At 39.6% G+C, this 27,965-nt stretch overlaps 1 protein-coding gene across 11 annotated transcripts in view; it reads right to left on the reverse strand.

Moving 5' to 3' along the window:
* Positions 1 to 18,707: 18,707 nt before the first annotated feature.
* The window catches only part of CNST (consortin, connexin sorting protein), a 52,894-nt gene continuing 43,636 nt past the window's right edge, over positions 18,708 to 27,965 (reverse strand). For all 11 annotated transcript variants that reach the window (XM_074818333.1, XM_074818332.1, XM_074818322.1 and 8 more), the window contains 2 exons: positions 24,733 to 24,868; positions 18,708 to 23,053 (listed from right to left, as the gene is read on the reverse strand). In XM_074818333.1, the coding sequence (XP_074674434.1) occupies positions 22,848 to 23,053; positions 24,733 to 24,868 (342 nt within the window). In that variant the 3' untranslated portion in view covers positions 18,708 to 22,847. The remainder of the gene's footprint in view (positions 23,054 to 24,732; positions 24,869 to 27,965) is intronic.

Below are 27,965 nucleotides of genomic sequence, written 5' to 3' on the forward strand. Positions count from 1 at the left end.
AAGAATTGCAGACAGTTCCAAGAAAATCATCGAGGAAATAATGATTTATCCAGGAGTAGGAATGGAGACACCTTCCAGGAAAAATGCAAAGTTCAAGGTATATATTATTAAGCTAAAAATAGCTACAGAGGCACAATAACACTTTGCAAATATGTGAAGATGTAACTTCTAGGGATGGAGGGTGAAAGACTTGGAATATAAAAAGAGGTGGGCACCTGAGCAAGCATGACTGACAGAGGGACCAGCACAGGAGGTGTTGGTAGGGGAATGAGACCAGTGATTTGATGAGTCCCAATGGACAGGACATCTGAAACAGTGTGTAAGTAGGTGGGACAAAGCACGAGAATGTTAACTGTGACAAAGCCATATGATGCAGCAAGTGTAACTGGATGGCCAGATAGATCACCTGTTCTTTACTGTCTGCAGTCTTCAGTATTAGACTGAATTGTAAAATTGTCTAGCCACCTTTCCCACAATTACATTGTGAATATAACAGCAGAATCTAACAGTTCTTAAAATATTCCTTGTATCTTATTTATGCAAGGTCATTATAAAGGTAAAATATCTATATGCTCTAATTATCTAAAACCGCTTGCAGGCAAAAATATACAGTTCCTTAATGTTATTCCCTGTACTCTACCAACTTTAGGTGCCTACAGAACTTCTTGGGGGCCAGTCAAGGCCTGGCCCCCAACCCAGGTGCCTTTGTTCAGTGCATTTGAATGCTCTGTCAGTGTTCATGCAGAGTATCCACAGGTTCTTTTCTTCTTTTAGGTTGTATACTGTCTGTTCACACACAAAGAAGGACTCTCAGATTGTCCAGTTTTACACGTTGGCAAAACCATGACCACTCATTTTTGTCACATTTATAAATCACAGCTGAACTACACAGGTATTAGTGTTCTCAAAAACCTTGTAGCTGTCTTTGAACTGATAATATATTCCATCTTTTGACCTCCAAAGACCTATTTTTCCCAGTACTATCTTGAACAGCTCCTGTGCAAGACCATCTATCTGCTGCGCCTGTTCCCCTTACATTAAGGGTTAGGAAGGATGGTCCTTCACAAAACTCTGATCTTCATCCCAGAAACTATAGCGGCTCAGTGGAAAACTAACTCTCTCTCTCTCTCTCTCATTCTGCAAGCAGAGCACATAGCTATTCATTCTAAACCTATAGCAGTTTTAACACCTTCACACCATCATAACTCCCCTTGAAGCCACCCTCTCTCACTAATGCTAGATCCTCATGAGCTATCAGAGGCTGAAGGGAAGCGAATTCCTGGTAAGGGGAGAAGAAATCGTGCAGCAGTGGAGCCTTTCTCTCTCTTGCTCCTGTGAAAGAAAATGGGAGAAGAGATCACACCATTTGTGCAGCTGCTCTTGCTCTGTATGGATGTTTTGTGCAGGAGAATTGCTGCAGAGTTTTGGAGGTGAGAGCAGATTGTGCTGGAATATGGGTGAGAAGCAACACTTCAAAGCTGCTTCTTCTGTGTCTCCCATGTAGCTACTATTCAATAGCCCCTAACAGAGCTTCTCACAGGATAGCTGCAATTGAATTTAGATCTGCCTGTACTATGGACAAAGGCAAGATGTCTTCCATCTTCTTCATAGGAAAGATCCTTACAGATCTCTACTGTCTGTAATGTTGGAATGGGGCACATTTTCCAAAATCTGCTACTCATGTATACATCTCATCAAAGCGGTTTTCTGAGAATTGCCACAAGAATGATCAACTAGATCCTTTTGTTCCTTCTGTAGAAAGCAGAAGTTTAGCTTTCAGACCACTGCCTTGCCTCAGGACTGAGTTTAGAGCTGAGCAGTCAGCACATGTAGCATTTACTGTGAGGATGGAAAGAACAAACACACAGAATATAATGCAGAGACAGCAAATTCCCTTCATTTTATAGAGCTGGCCTGCTCAGCAGCATGCAGGGGCAGTAACCGTACTTTGAGAAATACTAAAGAATCAAATGGTTCTACATGGGGAATGTCTGCAGTGCAGCACATTTTGCCATGTTCTTGACATACCTCCACCACCCCAGGTGACTCTTTGCAAGGCTGTAGAACCCTGCATTGGTTTGTGTCAGGACAGAGCCTCACTTATCAGCAGAGAGACAATTTTCTCCCACTTGTCTGAATTTCTGGGATAGCATTGAGGTGTGTGACCTGGACTGAGAATCAGTTATTTAAGGCTTTACTTTAGTAACACCATCTTATTTGTCCCTACCAAAGCTTGCTCGACTCCTACAAAATAATGAATTGACTTTATTAACCATTTTCATTATGTCACCGAACATGTGCAGGGTGGTAAAAGGCCCCAGTCTGATCTTCTCTGACCTCCTCCTGTAACACTTCCTTTTTAGCAGAGTGCCTAAGACTGTCTTAAGTGCTTTGGATGATTTTTCTGACTAGTATTTTAGTGTTCTCCAGCAAAAAGATTCTCAAGGTGTGGCACACAAACTTTTTTAGAAGTGTTTTTTAAAGGAAAAATCAGCTTACGTGGCAACAATAGCGGATTCCAAGTCTGCTGTGTGCTGACTCTTGTCTGAACAACAACAAATACCTCCACATGAACAGCAACTGTGTGATGTGGTGAGGACTACCTGATGGCAGATAACCACCTGACCACAAGGGAAGCACATTTATAAAGGTTTTTAGTCATTAATCACTTCCTGAACATTAGATAAACACTTTCACAACAGCAATTTACAGCCAGTCAACAGAACCTCACTGCTGTACATAGTGCATTCAACTGCTCCTCTCAAAATGCGTCCAGCAGCAGCCCAGGTGGGTGCCTGAATCTGCACTCTCAGCTCAGGATGGTGGAGCAAGGAAAGATAAAGGGAAAGAATAAGATAAAGCAGGGGATATTGGTGAAACCTAATGTACTTTGGGCAGGCGAATGGATTAGGTCAGGGACATGCAGTAGATGGGCAGAGGCGAAAGGTTGGGACCTGAGTGAGGTGCATTACTCAGACAGGAAAATACACCGGTGAGGTAGATACACTGTTTTGTAGGAGCAGGATGTGCAGCAGAAGGATGTCAGTACATGGATCTGAGGATCTCATGAAGGGGAAGGAATGCACTAGGAGGGAAGAGGCAGACAGGAGGGGAATCAAACCTCTTCTGACCTGGAAACCTCTTATGCTCTGGAAAAAGTATTCTGGTAATATCTACCAATGCTGAGAAACAAATTAGAGTTTGAGACCTCCCTGACTCAGTTCAGTACTGATTTGCAAATTATCTGCGATTGAAAGATCAGTGTACTTTTCATAATGCAGGCTATGTAGTTGCCCGTACAGAAACTGTAAGTTAACCAACGGGAGAGATTTACCGACAAAACACAGGACGAGCAACACGGTGAGATATAGTAGCTCCTTGCTAGGCTCAGAAACTGTGTCTGAGCTCCCTCTAGTGAGTTGTGTTGGTTTTCTACGCTCAAAGATCACTACCAGCTACCATATACCTATTGATTTAATAGCTAAATTCAAACCCAAATACTTTTAAAACAAACAGGCAAAGGATCTGTACCTGTCCTGTAACCGTTCACATCAATTCTGCTTCAGATAGCTAAGTTCTCATTTTCAGAAGTTTCCAGAAAAGTAAAAATGAACAAATGCAGTTTTAATTGTGTTGGAGACAAATCGAAACTAGACTGTTTCCAAAGCACTTGCAAAACAAAAGCAGCAGGCTTGTATAACTTCCTACTGCAGGTAACAAATAGTTTCTCAAACATAGAAGGGAGTGTGGTAGAGGGCTTTTGCCATCATGAATGCAAAACAACTGTCAGAAATAAGGCTGGCATAAGATCACTTGATGATATCTTATGGAATAAGCAAATGGGCGAATCACTATTTTTAAAATTCAGACTGCTCAATTTTTTGCATGACATATAAACTCTAAAACATGGCCACTGTAAGCTTAAAAAGGAGACTGTGCAATTCATTTAACTGTCAGGATTTGGGGTCCTCCCCCAATAACATCCCCTTTGCAAACTTTAAAAAATGTTTAAAATTGTTCAATTTTTAAAGTCAATTTTTTTAAAAACTAAAATAGACATAAAAAAAATTCTCATGGAACATGCAGCTTGAGACATATATGTTCATCCTGATGGCATTGCTCTGCCTGACAGTTTAGTTATTTCCTCATGGAATGAGAAATGGAAGGAACCTTTTTGTATTCAATGAGCTTAAGCTACAGAGACCACAAAGTGTTTCCCCAGCTCCTTCATACAGGAACACACATCCACCTATGTCTTTCCCCACAATGGGAGGAAAAGAGGAATACTTTTATTACAACAACACGCAGGTACCTTGTGATCAGCTCCACTGGTGATTGGCTGTGAGTTTACTTCACCTGTCTCTGTAGCATACAGAGCTGGGCACTACTGCTACAGCAAGCTGTGGACATCAGCATTACTATTTCATGCTACTGCTGTTCTCTGGCTTGCTATCATTTCTGCTGTGCTCATGTGACTGCATTTTATTGCATTGTTCAGTGACAAGCACAAATTCATTTCTGTTCATATATTCATCCTTTTTCAAGATTCCTGTGCCACCAAAAAACTCCCTGTCTCCTAGATGCATGTCACTAACAACCTTTTACAGCACTAATCCCTTCTGGGTACAGCAGAGAAGTAGTTCCCTCATAGTTCCTGTCCTCACACTGCCCTGCCTCACTGAGAACTCATTTCCATAGTTCTCAAATCCAGGTACACGTTTAGGAGTGGGCACAACAGCAGCCATAAAGTCAATCAGAGCACGGTGAGAAGTTGTTATCCCATCAGCCAGGGATGAGTAAAAGCTGTAGAGGAAGATAGTTTACCCAAACGAGGAAAAGAATGAAGAACTGGAGCTTTGCATTTAATATTACCAAGCAGCGTTATTTCCCTGCCCACCACATCAGGCTTGTCATATGCTTACCAAAAGGAGGTTTGTTCACTTGCTTTTACAAAAGATCTCAGAAGGAGAGGAAGCACCCAAAGGTTGTGGTAGTAAAAACCACTGCACTGTCTCTCCACCTCCCAGGCTAGTTCACAATTTGATCATGCACTAAGCATTTGAATGGAATTTTTCAAATCAGTTCCTCTATCTTGTCCTACAAATCCAGTGGTAACTGAGGCTTCCAAGGAGAGTAACAGCCCCACTGACATCTGTGCTCAGTCACCAGCTCTACATGCTGCCTACAACCAAGTTCCTAGGTTTGGTTTTATCTGAAATGACTAATGCTGAATGCACTGTGATACATAACAAGAAATATAGCATGTGGAATGAAAGGTACGTTACAAGTAATTTGGAGCACAGTGGTCAGATTCCATATCAGAGGAAGCATATAGTGCTGAAATTGTCTGGCCTGCAGCTCTGAAAACACAAAAGAGGCATAAACCCAAGTTAATGGCAGCATGCCAGGGCCTTGTTAAAAACTGACAGAAGTCAGTGCTGATATAGCACCACCAAAGGCTCTTTTATGGGCCTGGAGACAGAGTGGCGTTACATTTCATTATATACCTAACAGCAATACCTGCCCCCGCAGAAGAAAGGTTCTTTCTAAAGATCACTCTCTTATAAGGGTACCATACCCGTGGTAAATATTAAGAGCTCTGGTTGTCCTTCTTGTCCTTACATTTTTTTATACAACACACTGGAGTTTGACTTTTTATGAAAAATGACCAATCTTCTTTATACCAATAAATAACAAGATCCAGCAGGTGAAGCTGAAACTGAAACTAGGACATTTTAGCTTAAAAATAACTCATTAAGATTTAAGCATGTAAGTCACCTGAAAAGAGGCCATAGATGCTCGTCAGAATTACCAGTTAAAAACAGATGTTAAACCTGCATGTCTGGTTCAGAGAACTTTACATATAACCTGAAATACGTAGGCATTAATGAGATAAATTGATGATCACATGATTGTGCACTGAAATCAGCTGGAGCGGAGAAATCGCTAAGCATTGCTTAGATCTGAGGAACAGGCTTGTGCTGTTACCAGCCATTACAGACAGCCACGCCACGTGGACTCGTTTTCTCTCATTAACGCTTCGATCTTTTCCTGTATTTTAATGTGACCAATTTGTAACACATGTAGACAGAAACAAAGAATATTGTTACTTCAAGCAGTTTTGTTTCAGCTGCAGTCCCCAGTCCATGCATCACTGAAAACAAAACACCTCTTCTTGCCCGCGCAGTCCCCCCGGGCAATGACCCTGGGGAGAGGGTCCCTGGTGCCCAAGATTGGAGCCCGGCTCCCGCCAAAGCGGCAGATGGCACCGCTCGCCCGTGCCACCGTGGGCTTTTGGCCATTTGCCCTTTGGCTGGGCCGCTGACGTTGGTGTGCGGGCCATGCGTGTGTGCGCCGTCCTGTTTGGGTCAGCTTTCCGTCTAGCATCAGGACTGCAGAGCTGTTGTTATTTCTTTTGGTGTAAATAGGGAGGGAATAGGAAAATTCCAAAGAAGGGCAAAGTGTGCAAAAGGTTCTGGTTTTGAAGCAGCAGTCTGGAAAGTACTTGCTGCACAGAGGTCAACATTTGTTTTGAAATAAAAATCTGGATGCTTGTTTGGTTTCGAGGTGTCTGCTTATCAGCCTTCTCAGAGACTACCGTTCACTTTCTTTTTGCAGGAGTTCTCAATACTCTCTGCTCACAAATCATCAGCCCACACACATGCCCTGCTTTCTCTCTCTTGAAGGAACAGCAGAGAAGAGGGAAGGAATGAAAGTGAAAATAATAATTCCTGCCAAAAATAAGACTGAAGGGGTACACACAACCAGACTAAACACAGTGAGAAGGCACTATTATATCTGGCCTCTTGCTTAAACAAGACCGTCCCTAGCTTTTCCCTCTGTTCTTCCTCCAGTTCCTGGAAGCCATTGAGCTGTACTCAGAGCTCACTCCCTCTGCCTCTGTCCTCCACCTTTGTCTTCTTTTAATTTGCTTCCTCTTTGCATTCTCTCTGGTGCACCTGAAAGTGCCACATTTGCAGACAGAACATGGACCACATAACCTCACATGGTTACCTGTGTTTTACTTATGGACAAGGAGGAAGAGGACATCTCAGTTTGACATGGCAACGTATTACCGAGAATTCATTTTGATTCTGCACAAGTGTCTTTCAAATATTGGAAGCACAAATTTTTGCTTGCAAGTAATTAAAAAGTCTTCCTGTGTGCATAGCATTTATCTTCCTCAGGTAACACTTGGAAGATCTCCCAAGGACTGGGGTTAGGGTTTGATGCAAGTCATCTTAATAACCTCTTAATCTTTGCAAAATCTGTCTTGCTGGCTAAGTGATTGATTTAACACTATTTTATGGATATATACAAGTAATATCTGTGTACACTCTAGTGGACAATAAATACTAACCCTGAAATATTCAAATACAATGAATAGGTAGTAAAAATAATCAAATAAATCTAGTGAAGATGAGGCTTTTTGTATTTAACTTGTAGCTTCTGAGTCTTCAAGCTTCTTAAAATATTTGTTTCTCCATAACCACAAGGGACATAAGTTTTTATATTAAAAAATTCAGACTCTAGTAAGAACCATTAGTCGACTACAAAAATACTGTTGGACCTGGGATACAACATGAAGAGTTGGAAATACAACACCCACAGGAGGCCTTCAGCTCTGATTATCAGTCTCCTAGAAGCAACTGATTGCATGAAATGTCTGAAATCTCAACTAACATATTGTGTAATTGCTTAGCAGCAGATAAGGATCCTGTACTGCAAAAGGATGTCCCTAAATGACCCGTACAAATAAGGCCCACAAGGAGTTTCTCTCTCATTCAAATCCAAAAGCCATAGCTGTAGTGTTTTCAGTTTTATTCCCTCTCATTTCCCCAGGACATTTTGCTTTCTCCCAAGCTGAGCTAGCTTCTCCATTAAATACAGCTGATTCTTTCCCACACTCACATAGTTCCCTGCAGCAGCCAAACAGAAGGGCAAAGGACTCTGGTCGGTATGGATGGCACAAAGGTCTCCATGGACTGTTTCTAAATACATGCTTAGAAGGGAAAAGAGCAGAAACATTTATAGTGAACATATTATTACAGACTTCATCAGTAATCATTGAGCAGCTCCAGGAATGCTGCTCTGCAGATCTTGCCAGCCTAGAAACCTCCCAGAAGCACTTTGGGAATTTGTCCAAGATTCCACCAAACTTCTGGCCAAGCAGCAATACCTTGGACCTGCATCCAAATCTCAAGCGTAGTCAAAAAAAGATGAACTTGCCTAAAGTCCACTGGAATTTATAACTAGTAACAATACAGTTTTTCTTACCTACAACAGAGGTTTATGCTGGCTCAGCTGTCCAGGAAATTAGTCACACATTGATGGAACCAGGCCAAATTCCCATTATATGTGGAACCGAAAAAGCCATAGCCATCACCCTCACAGCTGCAACCTCTTGTCTGAGGTCATTTGGGTCCAGCATCTCCCCAAAACATGTTAGGAGTTGGACAAATTGCAACAAAGCTTTGAGAGAACTGATTGTTCCTCCCAGGACTGCCAAAGTGAGAAGAAACAAGCAAGAATAAATCATCTAGAGGGGGTGGCAGGACAGGCAGGGAGCTAGCAAGAATCAGTCAGATAATCTGGTTTTCTGTCTTCCTCCACTTTTTAAAAGGGACACTCATCCTGTGCAGTGTAGCAGGACCAATTACACAACATAGGTTTCAAACCTCTAATTACAGTGGATGCTTCTGCTTCAGTATTGCTGGAGGGAGACATTCATGCAATGAAGCCATGGTATCTGTGACAACAACATCACATGCCATGCTGATCAAATACTAGTTCATGGCTAAATTTTAGTGTCTCCCTTCCTGGTGGTAATTATACCTTGCAATTAAAAAAGAATCATCATCAAGGCTGTGTACAGACAAAATGTTTTCATATGAAACAAGGAACTCAGTAAGCAAAATATTGTAACATTTATTAATAATCTATAGTATATCTTTTCAAAAAGTCTAATTATTTTAAGGGCCAAAGGATGAAACTTCTGTGATAACAAATAGTCTAATCTTTCATAACTGGAACTAGGTCACAACAAATTAAATTACCCAGCCAGCATGAAAAAGATGAATTGCAGGAAAATTAAAAACTGCTATTAAAATAGATTTCTACCCTCTCTTGCTAACCTACCTGGAAGGGAAAAAACAGTAATACCAGGATGTCAGTGTCATGAAAAGGAATTAGGCAGTATCATGCTGCTTTCCAGTTTCTGAACTGCAGTGTTATAAGAACCAAAGAAATGAAATTTACAGCAGGATAGTGAGATATAGAAGCAACAGGAAAGTTATAGCAGCAAGTTATGGAATTCTTTCATATGTCTTTTATTGAAAAAATATGAGATAGCTTGAAATTAATTCATGTTGGTGTCAAATCATAACAGTAAGATCTTTTCTCTTTTTTAGCACTTTTTTTAATGTTTTTTTTTTTTTTTTTTTTAATTCAAGAGTGTTTCAGAGGATTTTCTAGTTTAAGTAGGTGTCAAATCTACTGGAAATGAAACTCCTGTACAGGGCTACACTGCAATGGTGGGAAGGAAATTAAGCACCCTTATGCCCCAGCCATGTCCTGTCAAAGCATGGGTCAGAAGGGCAGTGCTGGGGGAGCAGGGCTACTCTTACACTGGTATTCCCTGTACATAAGTACAATGTACCTGAGAGGTGGAAGAAAGGGGAGCAAGGTCTGTCTGTGTACTCAGTGGCTCTGGTTTCCAGAGATGTAGACATATACTAGAAGTGAAGCATATATATGATATCAGGATCTGTGCATGGCCAAGCAGTATGACACCTCATGTGCTTTAAACACTAATTATAATAGTAATAAAATGCATACCTTCAAGTTTAGAAGATCAATAACAAATCTGTACAAGAATTTCTGTGCAAGAACAGTTGTGAGAATATAAAAATCTGGCCTTTCTCTAGCCAGATGATGTTGCAAGACTATCAAAAGGCTTTTTCCCATTTTGCTATGATTTTGTTTTGGAAGAAAATAACCTAATACTCAAAGGGTTCTGATTTTGATGGAGCTGCATATTTTAAAGTAATGCAGCTCTGTTGCTGCTTCTCTGAAGAGCACTATTTATTAAGATTGTAAAGTCAATGCCTTAGATCCCAGGAAGAAGGCTGCTTGTACTTTGTGATGTGGGCTTTTGGTACATATGTATTATGATGTTGTCTTTAATTACACTAACATGTCCTGTTGTCTCCAAGGATTCCTGTTCATGCAGTCACTGGGAAGCTATTCAGTATTCTGTTTGCCTTCCTTACTCAATGAGTGGATTCAGGTCTTAGTTAAAATGCCTCCTCCGCATCAGGTTCTGCTTATGAAACTATTCACTTGAAGTGATGGATTAGCACTAATTTAACTACAGTGTTTGAAGGCTTTCTTGTAAATATTGGGGCACTGCCCTAAAAAGATAGAAGACTTGATCTGTGCCAACGAATTTACATAATTTAAGAGAAGGTTGCTCTACAAGGCACATTAAACTAGTGCAAGTTGGGCCAAGTACAGATATCATGCATGGGCCATTTGTTGGTTTGGAGATGATTTTGAAATTCAAATGTACTTACACTGGAAATTTGCAGTACACCTAAATAAAATTCTTCCTAAGGAGGAAAACTCAAAAGGAAGCAAATAGCTTCTCTTAATGATCATATGCAGTCCTAGTCTATCAGTAATTTGAAAAAGCAATGCTTCTCACAGTTAACAGAAGCAGCAGCAGCAGCAGGAGTCTGTGACTTTTTTGTAGAATGAGATATTTGAGGTCAAGAGACAATAAGGAATAGCCTGAAGAAAGGACAATACAGTTACATCTCTTCCTGCTCTCTCCCTCCCCAATTTGAATAAATTGGCAGCATCGAGTATTTCATCACAAGGAAAATCCCAGTCATGCGACCTATTTTCATCTAATTACATGACCTACCCTTTCCCTCCCCCTACCAAAGGGTTTTTTTTATGGTTTACTCACACGTGCCTTGGAAATCATGACATGTGCTGAAAAGCAGTACCTCAGTGAGATGTGCTGAGATAAGTACCTCAGCTCATGAAGATCTAACAGTGATTTTTAATAGGGACTGACAAGATTATTCATCTAATTTCTGGTTTTCCTATGTGACATAGGGATAGGCAGCATTAAATGGTGACGTCCTTGTATTTAGTACTCCCGGCATAAACTGGAAAGAATAGAACCTGCATGTTTCTGAAAAATGGGTGCACAGAAATGTAATGATAGCACCAAAAATGGGTACTAGTGGCTGTGACCATATTCTTTTTCTATTTCAGTAAGAGATTATGATGGCTTCGCTCTTCTCTGCCACCACCTGGGTACATATTTGGAAAGAAATGGGCAAAAGGTGTAACCTCTACCTTCTGCACAAAAACACACAAGGAAATCACTTATAAAAAGCGAAAAAACACAGAACCAGCAAGCAAGACGCCCAAATCTTTCTGCAGTTAAGGGCAGTTTCCACAGCTAATATCTATGACAGAAGGGTGCTCCTGGAGGTGGCTGCACTAGCGAATTTCTTAGGTTGTATTTGGACCAGAAGCCAAATCTTAATTTGGCTCATTTTTTCCTTTATGTCAGCCTCCCCACATTGTTTTCAACATTTCCAGTGAATAGCTTATGTTGGACAATTTCTCAGTGAACCTGAGAATCTAAATCACTAAATATATCTAAATCACTAAATCCCCACTAATCCTGTCACTACACTGAGTCACACAGTAGCAAAAAGCTTAATTGCTGTAAATGCTAATATTATGGGGGACAGACTTTCAGATTCTCTCTCAGAGCTTCTAGTATCAACACTTTAAAAAAACAACCTGGTTGTGGTTTTTGGTCTGTTCCTGCCTCGCTCCCCTAGGTAACCACTGCTGATATGAAGACCATTGAAAGCTCTCCTCCATTGCAGAGTATAAGGTGGGAGGGACTAACAAGCCTATATACTGCAGATACCAGATACTGAACTCCATCAAGCAACTGGTTTTACCCCTCACTCCCATAGGGAAATACTAAGATGCAAAAGCAGTTTATAGTTCTACAGATAGTTTATAATAGCTGTAAAATCTCACAGTATAGTCATTATGATGCTAGAAAACCTCACAAAAAATAAAACCAGATGCAATTTGTTCACCTGATGGCACAGCACAAAAACTGACAGGAATACTAAAGTGTATCTTCCTATTTTTCAATACTTCTTTCCTACAGCCCCTCTGAAATAGCTATTATTCATAGAAAACTCAAAAAAGAAAGTGAAAAACAAGGGTTTTCTTCTTTTTTTTCAGATTTAGGGTTCATTGCAATTACTTGTGGTAATCACATGCAGGGTGACCATTTCAGACAAAGTGTGACTAGCAAGTTGCTGATATTGCTTAAAATGTTTTACTTCTGAGATTACAATGATCCCACTTACTATAAGGAACATTGGAATGTGTATTGCTACATCACCACAGGGAGCATGAAAGTACCCCATTACATAGGTGGGGTACTGAAACACAGGAGAATTAAGTGATGTGCTTAAGACCACAGTTAGAAGTTGACTTAAGACTGCAATTAGAAAAGTGATGTTCTTAAGACCACAACAGGAAATTTGTGGGAGAGCAGGCAATTAAATCAAACCCTCCCAAATTCCAGTTTTGTGTTCTTATCACTTAATCAACTCTTCCTCCCAAGTACTTCAAACCATGGCACAGCCATTTTCAGCCACAGCCACTGTGTTTTTCTGGCCATATCAAAAAAATACCAAGTCAATTGGTTAAAAGGGATGTCATTCAGAGGCAGGAATGAAGGTTTGAGGAAAATAAAATAGAAAAGAATATAAGGACAGAACTGAAAAGCAAGTGGTCTGCTATTTAACAGTGCAGTTTAGGACAACAGCCAGAAAAAAATTAATTTTACATTTGCCCTGTCTCTGTCCTAGTGTAACCTGTTAAGCCATATTTGAATTCATGATTGTGATACTAAGTGCTCTGGGATGGTAAGTGACATGGAGCATGGCCTTTTTTCCATAAGCCTGCCTTTCTTCTTCATAGTTGAATGACCTTGAAATCCTGAGGCAGTCTTTGCAGCACTGCTTCCATTCAAAACTTTCTGCAAGTATTTTTATGGTTTCCATGATGCCTTTTTTGTGGGATTCTAAAGCCTTCAGTCCCTCATACTACGTATTTCTACTTAAGGAAAAATCAGCAGGTTTAGATTCTTAAAACATTTTTGGGAGTGCTCAGGATAACAATTACTTGGAACTACTTCTGAAAGGACCACAGGACATACTGTGCAGTCTCTTCCATGCTGGACTGTAGGCAATACACTCTCAGGCTCAGTCCTGAAGGACACTGCTTGATCTCCTGCTAGCAGAACATCTGACTCGCAGTCATGGCTGCTTGCTCTCCTACAGAGGGAATTACGTGGCAAAGAGCATCTCCTCCCGGCTTGCATGGATATGGACTCATTACAGGCACCTTACAGCCTACCTCATCTCTAGCTGAGGGGAGCGTATGAAAAGACAGGCTGTTTTGGAGTTTCACAACTGAAACTCTAGAGGTCTTTATAGACAATGCATGGCTGTTCTGTTTGGTTTTGAGAGACCTGCAGCTGCTGGTCATCTCCGTGGTCAAAGGAGCAAAGGGAAGAATACTTGCCTCCCTGGCTGCTCTGTACTAGGAAATCATGGCTGTGAGAGGTCCCAGTACAAAGACAAACAAAGTACCAGACTGAGCTGGCAGTGTGGGTGGGCTGTGCAAGGCTTGCTCCTCATTGCAAAATTCAGCCAGTTCCCTGAAAATATTGTTTCATCATCCTACTGCATGAGTCGATAGAGCTGGTTCTTTTTAATGGGGCTGTTTTATAATACATGAGTCACTTACTGCTAATGGCCATCTATTTTGCCTTTGTAGGTAAACCATGGACTATTACCCAGCAGTGAATTGGCTCAGAAAAGCAATGTCCTATTTATAGAAAAATATAAGAGACAGTACATGCCAAATTAAAAAAAAAAAAAGAACTTTGCCTTCAACTAAAGGAAAGCTTTAATTGAAAGGGAAAAAAGGTTATTAAAGGCATTTTGAGGGATGGCAAGAACATTTGAAATTATTTTCATCTTTCACATTTGCAGACAGTGACGACAACATCCACTTTATCGTCAGTACATTTCTGTGTCTCATAAGAACTTCATTTCTGCTGGGAGGCAGAATCTGGTGACTGCTACTTTTTTCCGCATCGCTTTGTTTCCTCACTTTTGGCACAGCGATAGGTATTATGTGAAGCCCAGCAGAGCTGCAAGATTGTGGCTTGATTTTTTAAACAAGATTCTCAATAGGGCCTGCTCTGCTGAACATTGTTACTTTCCTGGTAGTAAACAGAGCATGAGTAGTAAGGGTTAGATGGCAAACACAAAGTGACTACAGGCAGGTTGAGCCTCATTTTCTGATGATAGGAGTTGCCATTATACTATGTGTTCCCATGTGGTCTGTTGATACAATTTGCTTTAATACATGTAAATAGCAACCAGCTACCATGGCTATGATGATATCAAGTACTAAAAATATGCTAAAATGACATTTGGACTTAGTGCTGCATACTAGAAAGGAAATTAATCTCTTGAATCAATTTTATTCCTTAAGATCACCACAAAATTTCTGAGAATATAAAAATATCTTTAAAGAAAATCTTCAAAGCTGTGAGAAATCAAAGATAATGTGAACAACAGGGTACTCACTTATCTTCCCTAATCATCTGTGTTGTCTTAGGGGGAACCAGGACCAAAGATCAGAAGATAGGATTTATAAGCTCTGGTCCTGCTTTGCTTCTTCCTGTTACGTGACCTTGTACAAACCACTTAAATTCCTCCGAAGTAGTCCTACAAAGAATTCAGCAATATTTTAAACATTAGTCCTTCTCCTTCCTGATATCATAACAATATTGTGCATTTTTTTTCTGTTTCTGTAAAATCTGATTGGAAAAAAGCCCCATCACTGATAGATAACATTGTCAGAAATATTTTTCATCCTTTACCACTAAAAATTTATCATCTTTGATCAAAGGTCTTTATTACATTCTTTCTACAGCCCTTTTGCCCATAATATACTGTCTTCACATTTGTACAACCTTGAGAAGTTGTTTCCCCTTATTTCACTTACTAACTTGTACATAAAGTCTCAGATCCTTGAATAGTCACTGAGAAACCTCAGTATGTCATTTTTTCCTTTGTAACTCTTTTCAAATATACTCTTGTCTATTAATTATGGTGGGCCTTTTTTGGAGCAAAGTTGCTAGTTTCTATGATGGTGGATACTGACATTTTGTCTTGCTGAAATTGACTGTATAGATCCTTAGTGATTCAAACCTTTCGCACTTTTCTGCAAGTCCTTTCTATAGTGCACTATAGAAATTCAGCTAGGTCAGGAAGAGTAATGTGAAGATATTCTTCTATTCTCATAGCCTCAGAGACTATCTACCAATTTCACCAGAAATTCTGGCAGAAAAGCCAGAAGTATTAAACTGCACAAGCATGAGGATTCTCAGCATCACATATGAGTGGCAAAATACATGTTATCTCTGGCAGAAAGCATCAATTCCAGTTCCTGGAGAAGAAGCGGAGGAATTGGCTTAATGCTGTCTCTCTGTAATAATAAGATGTCAAGAAAACCTGATGAATGGTTCCTAAATGAAAGTAAAAAACAATGTACATTTTTTGGTGTCAGGTTTATGTGGAAGTAACAATATCCTCATGTTGTTCAACTTCTAGTGCCTGTATGCTTTTACTGTCATTTCTGATGCAACCACCTTCTCATGCAAGGCTGCCAGTTCAGGAGAACAGCACAAACACCGGCCAGCTGAAGGGGTGCACTATAGGAAACACTGTCTTGGCACTGCTTTCATGCATTGCAAGCAGTAATTGTGGAATCTGGTCATGTTTCGGTAAAACTGTGAAAACCAGTGAAGTTTTCTCATTACACTACATGGCACATGGCACTTTCTGAAAAAAAAAACAACTATAGCTATCACTCTGAAAGTTGTTTTTGGTAATAGCTTTAAAGTTTGTCAGTCTATGAAAGCACAATGGTGGGGCTTAAACTCATTTTCAATACCAGGCAATGAAATGGGACACAATCATTAACTGTCATTTGACAGAAGTGTTACTGGAAACTTCCCCAACAGCCTAACAAAGGAGTCCTACATCAGGGGCCCATCTTGGCTAAAAGATGACACTTTGCCAGTCAGTTTCTTGGCAAAAAACAAAAGGAGAGAACTGACTGTTCTATTGTTGTGTGAAGCTGGATTCAAACTTGTTTTCAAGAAAGGGCAGCTCAACAATTTTAGATTAACGGAGAACTTTGGTCTGTATTAGACACGCCTTTGAAATTTTGGGTGTGCTTCAGTGCTGTCTCTTAGTTTTTTATTTTGGCTTGTTTGCCATTAAAAACAAGTTCAGGATGAACCCAAGTGCAGAATCAGACTTTTGGTTGAAATTCACAGATACTGATTCTGTAACATCTTAGCTGCCACAGAGCAACTGTGTAAACCATCACACATCTACTCCCCATCATCATTTTCTTCAAGAGATGACCACAGTTTTTGGACATTACAGAATGCAGTAAACCCTAGGCTCATGTTATGCCGAAGAAGAATTACTGTGACATTTAATTCAAAGTAATACAAATCACAAACAATATAAAGGAGCCTCAAAGACGCAATGTCTTAAAAATTAATTTTTTAAAAAAGGACTTTATAGTTAAGTACTCTGGGCTTCCTTGGGTAGCTATTTTAGATAAAAATATTTATTTCATTAAGGCACATGGAAATCAGCATGTGATCCTTCAAACACCAGCTGCCTAAGAGTAGTACAAGAATCAGCATAAGTTTTGAAATCACTGCTACACACTAATAAATCAGTGAGAGTCATCAATAGTTTTTAATGTAATAGTAGTTGTCATTGTTATTTCAGATTTGTGCGTGGCCTCATTACTGATTTTAAAACCTTGATATTGAATCTGAGAGTGTAAGGTAGAAGAGGAAAGGGAGAAGCATACAGGATCCATATTCTAATAGAAGAATTTTGGATCCCTACCAGGAAGGAGGATGCTGTGGACAAGAAAGAAGGGTCAGAAGGACACTGCTAGAAAATGGTGTTTAGCCTGGAGATGGCTTTGGGGGACCTAGTAGCAGCCTTCCAGTAACTATGAGGTTACTAAGAAGCTCTTTACAGCAGTGAACGTCAGGAGAATGAGAGACAACAAACTGAAACAGAGGTTCAGACTGGATATAAAGAACTTTTTCACCCTGAGGGCAGCCAAGCAGTGGAATATGCCCAGGGAGGTTTGTGCAGGCTCCATCCTTGGAGGATTTCAAGACCAGACTGGATAAAGCCCTGAGAATTGGGTCTGATCTCAGTTGACCCTGCCTTGAGTAGAAGGTTGGACTACAGACTTTCTGAGGTCTCTTCCTAACTCAGCTACCTTATGATCCTATGAATGATAGAACAGATGCTATTTCATCCTGGGAAAGAAATGGTAAGGGGGGAGGGAGACAGAATGAAAAGGGACTCATTGGGATGAAGACATGGCTAGAGACTGCAGCAGCTCCTCATAAAGGTGGGGGTAGAAGACTGTTCGTGAGAAGGTTGTTGAGAAGAACCGAGGAATGAAAGGGGTGACTGACAGATTCAGGTAACTCAGTCTGTAGTAGTACTGAATCAGCACAGCTGTGTCTACAAAGCTGAAGCCTAAGGCAAAGCCTGTCCTTTGGGCTAAAGAGTTTACTGACCAGTTCTGGAAGCCCATCCAGGTTCCTCAAGATTACAAATGGTTCCAGTCAGGAGCCAGATCAAGACTTGGAAGTGGAACATCAGCTGCTTGTCTTCCTGAACCCAGATGTCAGTCTTCACAGAAGAACTGTTTACAGCAGCAATTTACTTCACATAAGGACCACTCTTAGGCTGCACCTCCAGGTTGCCAGATACTATGTTACAATTTAGTTTGCTGCTGTGAGATGTCATCTCACAAGTTTCAGTGAAGTTGTATGAAAATCTCTTATTTTTTCTCCCCTTTCATTGTAGTTCTCACTTTTTCTGACTGTGAAGAACAATTTGAAAACAACACAAAGATAACAAAACCAAAACAAAATGTATAAACCTGCCTCTTTTTCTCTTTGGATTTCACTATCTTTTTAGCAGTCTAAAATTCTGGTTGGCCTCATTCTGTCTTTTGGGGTAAGAGCCAAGGGAGGAGGGCGATGTTGCAAAATGTTGAGTTGGCATGTTCCTGTTCAAATCAGAGGATGCTGGGTTGAGTTGGAATTTTTTTTTTATTTATTTAGTTGAACTCAAAGAGCAGACTGGCCTGTGACCACTATCCAGGTCACCCACCCAGTTACTAGGAATTCTGAAACTTGACAGCTGTCAATTTGTTTTCAGAATGATGCAGTAAGGCCACATTTTAGTACTTTAAACCCACCTGTCTAGAGGAACCAGGGTCTGTGTAGAAGCTGGGGTTTTGTTTAGCTATTAGAAGAAACCAACCCACCCAGGAAAAATACATGACACCAAAACCCAAACCAAATCTTATGTGTTTCACCCTTATTTTCCATCCTGGTTTGGGTTTGACCATGAAATTCTTATCAGAGCTACTGCTCATTTACTTGAATTTCACAGAAAATCTTCTCAGTCTTTTTATACATTTAGAAATCACAGCACCCAAAAAGGTTCATATATTTTCTTTGGGACAGTTTTTATTTTTTTACTACAGTATTTAAATTACAAGCTTGAGTGACAGTTTCAAACACAATTATTTACTCCTTTTGCTAAAGGAAGCTTAAGTTAAATTTGTTACAAATAGTTATTAGTCCTTTCAGATGGTCTTGGTTTTACATTACAGTACAAAGTAGGCAAACGTGTTTTCTTAGGAGGGTAACATCCCCTTAAATTATTGAGTGGAATAGTACCCAGTCACACAAGAATCTGGACTTCCAATCTACTCTGCTTATTTGATAGTTCAAAGCTTGCCCTTCACTCCTGAAAACCCTAAACAAGAGTTTCCCTTTTCCTTAGACTACTTCCTACTGCTTGTCACTAGGGCTATACATTTCCAATTATGAAAGCAAAGATACTGGAAAAGTTTTAAAACATGGGCTGTGTCTAGATTACAAAATTCTGCTGGCATATCTGGGCTGTGGAATATCTGCTTCCTTACTGACACTGTTTTGAAAACAAGCCTGTAGTATAGTGTGGCTACGCTACAGCAGAGTGCTTTTCTTGGTGTAGTCGAGGCTATTTGAGGTGAGGGTGTTAATTATGTCATCAGAAAGCTCTTTTTGGCAGCGTATGTTGAATCTACATCAAAAGTCTTGTTGGTTTTGCTCTATTGTGAGAATCTCTTCAAAATAATTATGCTCAAAGAATAAACTGGAAGGGGGGGGTTTCTAGTAGGGTGCTGCAGGCGATTAAGTGGCCACAACTTCTTTGGAGGTACACTATCAGCCTGAAATCCAGTCATATTTTAAGAAACGACTTTTAACTACTGTGAAGTACTGAACCATTCCCTGAATTTTCCTACCAACTACAAAAGGTTTTACGCTGGCATAGTATGTTGCCCCTACTGCCAAGCAGAACAGCCATAAAGACAGTGGCAGGGAAGGAAACAGAATAAATAAAAACTTATACACAAAGGGCTTTAAAATACACAAAGGGTGTGAGGGGGGAAAGCCTTTTTCCTCTATTTTCTTTCTCCTTAAAACAATCTTAGCTGTTGCTCAGTATTATTTTACCTCAAAATAATCAAACGAGGAATAATTTTCAAATCAACTATTTCTTTTAGCTTGGATTTACCTGACTCTAAGATCCTAACCCTTAAGGTCACCCAGGTGGAAGCAATGTCACCAGCAGTCTAAAGAGAACAAAGCATATAGGAAGGCCAACATCAGGCCTAGCTGCACACTCTTTGGAGTTTAACACAAAGCAAGTTTTGTTATATTGATAGCTGCAAGTTTGATAATGTACTACAGACCATGCAAACTATTTGCACTAACAGAATTGTCATATAAAGCAAGAATTAGTACCATCAGCTTTTTATAAAGGAATGCCAACAGAAATTATATCCAGATTCAACCACTTGGTTGCAACTGAGGAGTAAACAGCTCAGATCAGGAGCCGGGCAGCCTGTGCGTATGTGCCCCTTCTGCTCCCGCAAATCCTGAGAGACGTCGCAGATGTGGTACCTTGGCATAGGCTGGGAAGGCTGGAGAGATGCTCCAAATCACAACACAAGTGTAAGGTAGCTGAGCTACACAGAATGCTCGGCTGCTCATTTTTCATTGGGTACGTGTTGGTAAAGTGGTGCCCAACCTCTTCGTGATCGTCTTGTAGGCAGTTCTGCTGCTACTAGTGAGTCTTTGCACTGGGAACATAGCACAAAGCGGACGTACCAGGATTTGGACCACTGATTTTAAACTGAACTGCTTATTAAAAATTGCTTTGACTTTAAATAACTTTACAGTTTTAAATAAAATAATTATTTTAAAATAGTTTTAATTAAATGAACCTAGAAGTAGGGGATCTTTGATCTCCATATCTGATATACTTTTGAATAAATAGTTCTATATATACCTCTTGATCTTTTTGGTGATGAAGTGCACAAAAAGTTAAAAAGATTTTTTTTAACCTGAAATCAACAGTTGTCTCTTTAGGAATAAACTTAATATCCTGAAAGACTCAATGCAACGTTACAGAAACCCAAAATATATTTTAACTACATAGTCACTATAAATACATATTTTAACTGAACGCATGCTTTTTAATTACTCTGTGAGTAAAATACCAAAAAGAAAATTAAGATTCTCTTTAAAAGAAAAACTAAATAAATAAACAAACCCAGACTTCAAATAATAAACTGAACCAGCCAGTAACACTTTAAAATACAAAAGTGTCTTTCCCTTTCTCCTTTAGATTAGCCCAGCATTACAATACTCTGAGGACAACAAACAAAAAATATACCAAACTCCCATTCTCAACTTTCATTCTAAAATCAAAAGTTTTCATTACTTTGGGCATTTAATATTTTCTGGTTTAATATGAAGCTGCACATGAGGCTCCCTAAGGTATAAATAAACTAAGCCTCCGCAGAGAAAACAAAAAGAGAAATCATACATGCAATTTACTCTAGAAAAAAAACCCGTGATCTTAACTTTCACTTTAAAAACCCGTTAAGTATAACAGTGCCTTAGGAACAATCAAGCTCACTAGAGGGACAATTTGCTTGCAAATGCCAGAAAGCATGATAATTTAGTGATATAATTTTGAGCAATATCTTGAAGATTTCACTTCATAGTATTTTACAAAATAATATTCTAAACCTGAACACACTGCATCATACAGTTAGTACGCAGGAAATCACCGAGTGAAGTGGACCCCTCAAAAATGCTGTTTCCTGAGGTGTAAAGGAATCGTTTCACACTAACACCTTCGGCAGGGATAGGCCATTATGTTCTGTGCAAGAACAGTTGCCACATTTTGACCAGAGTGTGGGCCAAAGGCCCGTGTATCTAATTCTCACCTTCACAGTCATGTCAGTGTTTCTCTCACATACCACACAGGGAGGGCTGAGCACCAAGTGATAGAAATACCCATTTAAAATGACTCTTTGTACTCATTTAGATTTGTTTGTATAGCTGATAGAAAAAGAACCGATTTTACAAAACAGGTTTCAGAACTGCAGGGCAAATAGATGCAAATGGGATTTATCTGCTGAAACGAGTGCCCTGGCCTACTAACATGCCACGAATCTGCAGTGAGCCTCTGAATTTCTTCTGTTGGATCAGTCCCACGTTATATAAGCATTCACTCATAGAGAGAGGCTGCAGCCACACAGTTCAGTGATCCTGTGCACTCATCTGGGATGAATCAGACATGAGCCCTAATTACAATAAATATTCACAGACAAAGACAAGGATCATTATTCCCCATTTATGGAGGAGAAACTGAGGCACAAAGTGATTACTGCAGGTCAGTGACATAGCTGGACAGAAAACCCCGTTAGCCCCACACCTGCTACCAGGTGCTTTAGAATTGTCCAAAGCCACTTTACTATTTAACAAGAGCAATTTTCTAAACATCTTACTTTTGTTTCTGTGTTTAATGAGACCAATGATTTCTTTTTAACCTTCCATTTCTAAAACAGCCGATAAAATATTGGGAGTAAAGTTCCAGGAAATTTAGTGAAATCTGCCAGCAGATTTATCTCACTCATGATATTCATTGTAAGCTGTAAGATACAGGGTCAGCCTTTTAATCACCAAATGAGGGCTCCGTGAATGCCGCTGCACTCTTCTCACTCCACCCAAACAATTACATGGCTCACCAGGAGAATTAAAATGGAGAAAAATAGTAAGACTTAGAAGAAAAATAATATTTCCATAAAACACAGACTTATTGCATGATAGCTGGAGGCAACACCTTTGCACAAACAGCTGTAAATTAAAGCTGTCCTTTTACTAAGCTTCCAGAGATTGCTTACACAACGTGTGGCAATGGGAGAGCATACAGAAGACAGTTGATTTTCTTCTTTCTTCTTCACTTGCTTGAGTTGTTGAAAAGCTACTTGCCTACTCTCAAAAGGGTGAAGAGAATAACTTTATATTCTCCCATACCACACTGCTACAGTTTAAGATGTGAACATTTTGCCCCCTGGTTGCTAAACTAGAATTTTCTTGATTTCTAAGTAAAAGTGTAAGTACATAATCAAATACACATCACCTGCAGGTGGCAAGTGTTAGAGAACTTCAAATCACAGGTTTTTTTTTACCCTCTCCAGCAACCATTGGTGAGCTCTCAATGTGCTGTCTCCGCTCATTTCAACTATGAGAAGGCTATCCAGTGTTTAAGTTCTTCCATACGCCGCAATATCTGGGTATAATAGAAATCCATGTTGGCTGCAAAATCAGTACATACAGGGGATTCCATGTCACCAAAGGTGCAGTACAATGCAGTTCCTCCAATGCTAAGGAAAACAGTTGCTATGCACAGCAGGATCAGCAAAATACAGGATCCACCAGCTACTTCATCTGTAAAATAAGAGCAAAAGAGGTGAAAAAGGATGATATACAAAGCAACGTGAATGCGTGTGAGAAAATCTGAGATACGTTTTTTACCATGAATGGGTCAGGAGGCAAAAACACTTAATAATGCTCACTGTGTCAAAGTGACCATACTACATACCAGGAACTGTATGTTTCTCTACCTACTCTTTTCAGAAACCCAAATAATTATACAGCTACATTTCTGCAACCTATGTACCTGTCCTTGCTGATATCACTTAACTATGAGAATGTCCCACAACCAAAGTCTTCCTTCATGGAAATAGCTGAAATGAAATGAAAGCTTTGAAACTAAAACAAATGGAAACATTCTTGCATCATTTGTACTGCCATTGACTGTGCCACCGTGAACTGTTTGTGTTTACTCTCACATTTTGACTGTAAGGATAGAGACAAAACCTTCAGGGTAGGCTAATGTGAAGGGTTATTTCACATCTCAGTTATTCTGTGGTAACTCTTTGCATGATTGTTTATTCCAGACTAAGAGCAATAAAGAGGTTGCAGAGGTGCTGCTACATTTTCACAACCTCACTTGTCCTTGGTAACTTGTATGCATGAACAATACCTGTGTCTTCTGTCGGACTGAAGAGGCTCTAAGAAAATTTCTAAACTCCCCTCACTTTGCATCAAGGAGAATAAACAGGGAAAAAGAAGAAAAAAAGAAGAAGAAAGATTCAAAGACTTTTTCTGTGTGTTTGAAATAAGATTTAAAAAATAATAGTAATAATAATAATAAACCAACAACTTTCCTTTTGAATCACTAAATCCCTGGGGAAAAAAAGTCATAGAAGAAACTCTAATTGAAATTTGATTTAAAAGATAAATTGGTTTAAAATAATTTCAAGAAAAAGATGGGATAAGCTCCCTTTTGGGCAGTGAATGGATTTTCTTTTCAGTGTATGAAACACACTTAATACACTTTTAAGTTCTAAAGACCTCCATTAACACCATTTAGTGGCTGGTGCACACAGTAGATATAGAAAGTACTATCATCAGTAACCCAAAGTATTTTTCTTATCATCTCTTTTGTTTGAATAACAGAGATCTTAAACTCCAAGAAGAGCATCACAAAATAATATACTGTATTTCTTATGAGGCTATTTAGCCCATCAAAGAGGCAGTAAGGTGTCTAGCCAAATTTAGTGACAGCTAGCAAATGTATATGGATGTTTGATTATAAAGCAAGGTTAAAATCTGACACCCTTCAATCCCATGATCTACTAGAAAGGGTTGAAAAGCTACTTGTGGATAAAGCACAAGAGACTTGTTCCTTTTGCATCCCTCTTTACCTACATGGATTAGATTTAGGGAGAAAGCCTGCACCTCCCATCTCTAAGTTCTAAACGTTAATGAAAGGACGTCCATTAGATGTCACTCGCAAATCATTCAGCCAAAGGAAAAAACCTGTGGCTTCAGTCTCCACCAAGCTTTAAAACAAAAGTGTACTTATTGTATCCTTCTGTAGCCTTGTTACCCAAACCTAGTATAGAATAATCTTTGATCAATCACCTTCACTTATTACTTAATCAAGTTTTAAAAAGCCAAGACAGTATGTACAATGAACTCCTGCTTTACTCTTGTGAATAAAAAGATCAATATCATTTGCATCCAAGAGTGCAACCCCTGAATTAACAGCTTTAAATTACCTTGATCCAATGTATCTTCCATTTCTTGGAATCTCACTCTTCTCTTTGTTTGCCTTTGCTGGACTTGAGCAATTGTTTTTCCTTCCCTGTCATCTCTCTTCTTTAGTATAGACACCAATCCTTCTGCTGGGGCAATCTATCAGGAAAGACAGTGAGTGGCACAAGAGATGTGAGAAATCCAAGCATGAGATCTATGTAGAATGACTTTAAGGAGGAAATGAGATAAACAGTTAAAAAATGGCTTCCACTCTTCTTTTCTTAAACATTGCAGCACTTGTGAAACCTCCTTCTTGAATACATCAACTCCTTAACATGTAGGACAGCTGCAGTATCATTCTCCTGTCTGCTGACACTACTTGCCCTTAATTGCTATCAGAGTTAAATACACATACGTTTACTGTTTGGATCATACTTTGTATTCACTGCAACAGTTTCTTTGTAAGCTCACATTATTAAATCATGTGGGTTGGGGCAGTGGTGAGGAGGGTTCACATCAAAACCACCATTATCAGAGGGCAGTAAGAAGTCAATGACACACTTCTGCCTCTCCAAAGATATAATCTGGGAGAGACTATCAAATACTTATTGTGAGATTAATCTTCCAGCATTGCAATTGGTTTCCCAGGGTGGACAACAAGCTACAGCAGGGCCACCAAACCAAAAAAGAGGTAAGACCCGGGAAAAAGAAAGCTTCAGTGCTCTGGATAGATTCCAGCTCCACTTTGTAATAAGCTCGCTGGATAGAGCTGTAGTTCAAAAATCCTTCCCTACAGGCTGGTCACCCAGACAGTTTGCACAGTGATACTGTCAACAAGTCAATAAACGGAAACTTCTCAGCTGCAAGAGTATATGCTAAGCCATACTAGGACGTTACAGCAGCCTGAGCAGTCTGTAATTTCCTAGTTATTAAAGAAACGAAAGTAGGGGAAGTATCAGGAGAAAAATGCTTTCCTAAGCAAGCAGTTCCCGGTGTGCTAGAAATAAACAGAAATTAAAACAGCAAGCACATTTAGACATGCCCTTTTTAATCTTGAGATCATCTTTACCTGCAAAAAAGCCTTAGTCATCTCTTCATAAATGAGTAGCATTTTTAAAACTTATTCTGTAGATCAGCAATAACATTTGTTAAGTTGCAAAGTGATCTGTATACATTTGTGCTACAAATAAGAAAACAGATCACATTTGCAACTGAGTTTGCAATTCACCTATGTAGGAGACAACCCCAAATGCCTGTAATTTTCACAAAAACCAGAAGTGGAGAAAAAGCAACTTTCCAGGTAACACTGTAGCTGCAGACAACTGACTGTCTAACTCCCCCCATAATCTCAGTTAGAAGACCATGAATAAAAACTCGTTTGCATTGCAATATTAAGAGCCGTAGAAAAACAGAAAACAAGTGACTTCCTAATTTATGCCTGTAAACTTGCTTCATGCTACATGCTTATATAATGCATGGATGCATGCTGCAATCGGAGAGACAGTGCATCGAGCACAGCCAAACGCAGAGCACAATCAGATAGGCACAGTCCCAACTATGGCATTGGTGTTTGCAACTTTTTAACTGGTAAATGTGGCAATTACATTTGCAGGTCTCCAGTCTGGCAGTATGGTATAGCCCTCAACTGGCCAAATAACATTGCCCTGAACAACTCAGAATTGGTCACTGTGGGTATATGCCTACTGTAACAATTTCTCCCCAAACCACAACTGAGAGGATAAAAGTGATCTCTGCCACACTTCCCCTTTTGATGTTCACTTTCCCTTTTGCTTATCTGCTCAAGAGCTTGAATGGATTATTTAATGAAACAATGCAATGAAGTACTTACAAAGTAGTGAAAGTGTGGAGGTGGTAGAAAGAAATTGTTTAAGTCAACATATGGAGGACCACTATTTGGTACAAATGAACCAGAAATAGTAGCCCGCAAGCGTCTCATCACAACAGACAAGTGCACTGGGGTGAAGTTTCTACTAGTAATGTTAAATTAACCTTGCAGAATTGCCATGAAAATTTATCAGGCCAGTCAGAAAATCAACACTTATGCTTCCTTGTGACAAGGAAGGGAGATCATGTAGGAGTGAATTAATTTGACTTATTTCTTTGGAAGGGCGGAGATGAAATTAAGTCCTTTAAAAGAGTAGATTATTTTAAGCTTCTGTGTACGGCGCTGCTTTCATAAAGAGGATCAATGGCTCCTCCCGCACCACGCACGCAGCAGGCTAGCTGTTGCCTGGCACGTGTGTTCACAAGTGGCTCGGGCTGCACTTGGCGGGAATGTCACTCAGGGACGGTGGGGCGTTTGTACCAGTCTGCCCTAAGATTAGTCCGTAGGGGTCTGTTCTGCAAGTAGTCATTTCAAACTGAGACTTCATTTGGTCTGTTGGCTCTTGGTAGTTTTTGAATGACTGTGTCACAAGCTCTGTCTTCTCCAACCTTAAAACCGAGGGCTATCTTTGACAGGATTATGTGGAAACAGTGTTTACTGTTTCAGTGTGTTACATGTGTTTCAGTGATTACAGTTACATAAAAGGTTTGCAGAGGAATATCTTGCTACAATGATGACTTTCCCTGCCAGCCTACGTGGCTATGTTTCAGGATTTACTTCTAAATGTACAAAGAACTAAGTGACATGGCACAGCACAGATGTTCTCTATTCTCAACATCTTCTTTTGCTTAAAAAGGGGGAGCAAGGGCTTTTGATTTTACAATAAAATCAGTGTGGCTAGTGTTACTCTTCTGTCATGACAAAAGCCATAGACCGTATTTTTAAGAATGTCCTTTCTACACGATATGTAATTCATACTTAGAATATTTCACCTGCCTCTGAATTTCACGAGTCACGTAATTAAGGTTTTTGTTTTGTTCTGCAAAGGACCTACAAAGCTATGCCTCCTAATCAAGATACAGTTTATTGTTAAAATGCAAATACAAACATATGGAATTCTGCATAAAACAGTATTTACACATTCTTTTCTACCATATTCTCAACTGCAGCTCAAAAATATTTAATGCAAACATCACCACATTTTATTTTTCTTATTTTCAGTCACAAAAATGTCATTACTGTAAGGCTGTCATGTAAGAATAGGGTCCATCTTGCTACAAATAAAATCTCATTGAATTAAAACAACTGTAAACGTATTTTTCTACCATAAATTTCATTTAGAAAGATTTCAAAGCAATATACAAACTGTTTGTATTAGATCCATCTCCCGTTAACTAAACATCCAAGCAG

Source organism: Strix aluco, chromosome 3 (assembly GCF_031877795.1).
Source record: "Strix aluco isolate bStrAlu1 chromosome 3, bStrAlu1.hap1, whole genome shotgun sequence".
Lineage (NCBI taxonomy): Eukaryota > Metazoa > Chordata > Aves > Strigiformes > Strigidae > Strix > Strix aluco.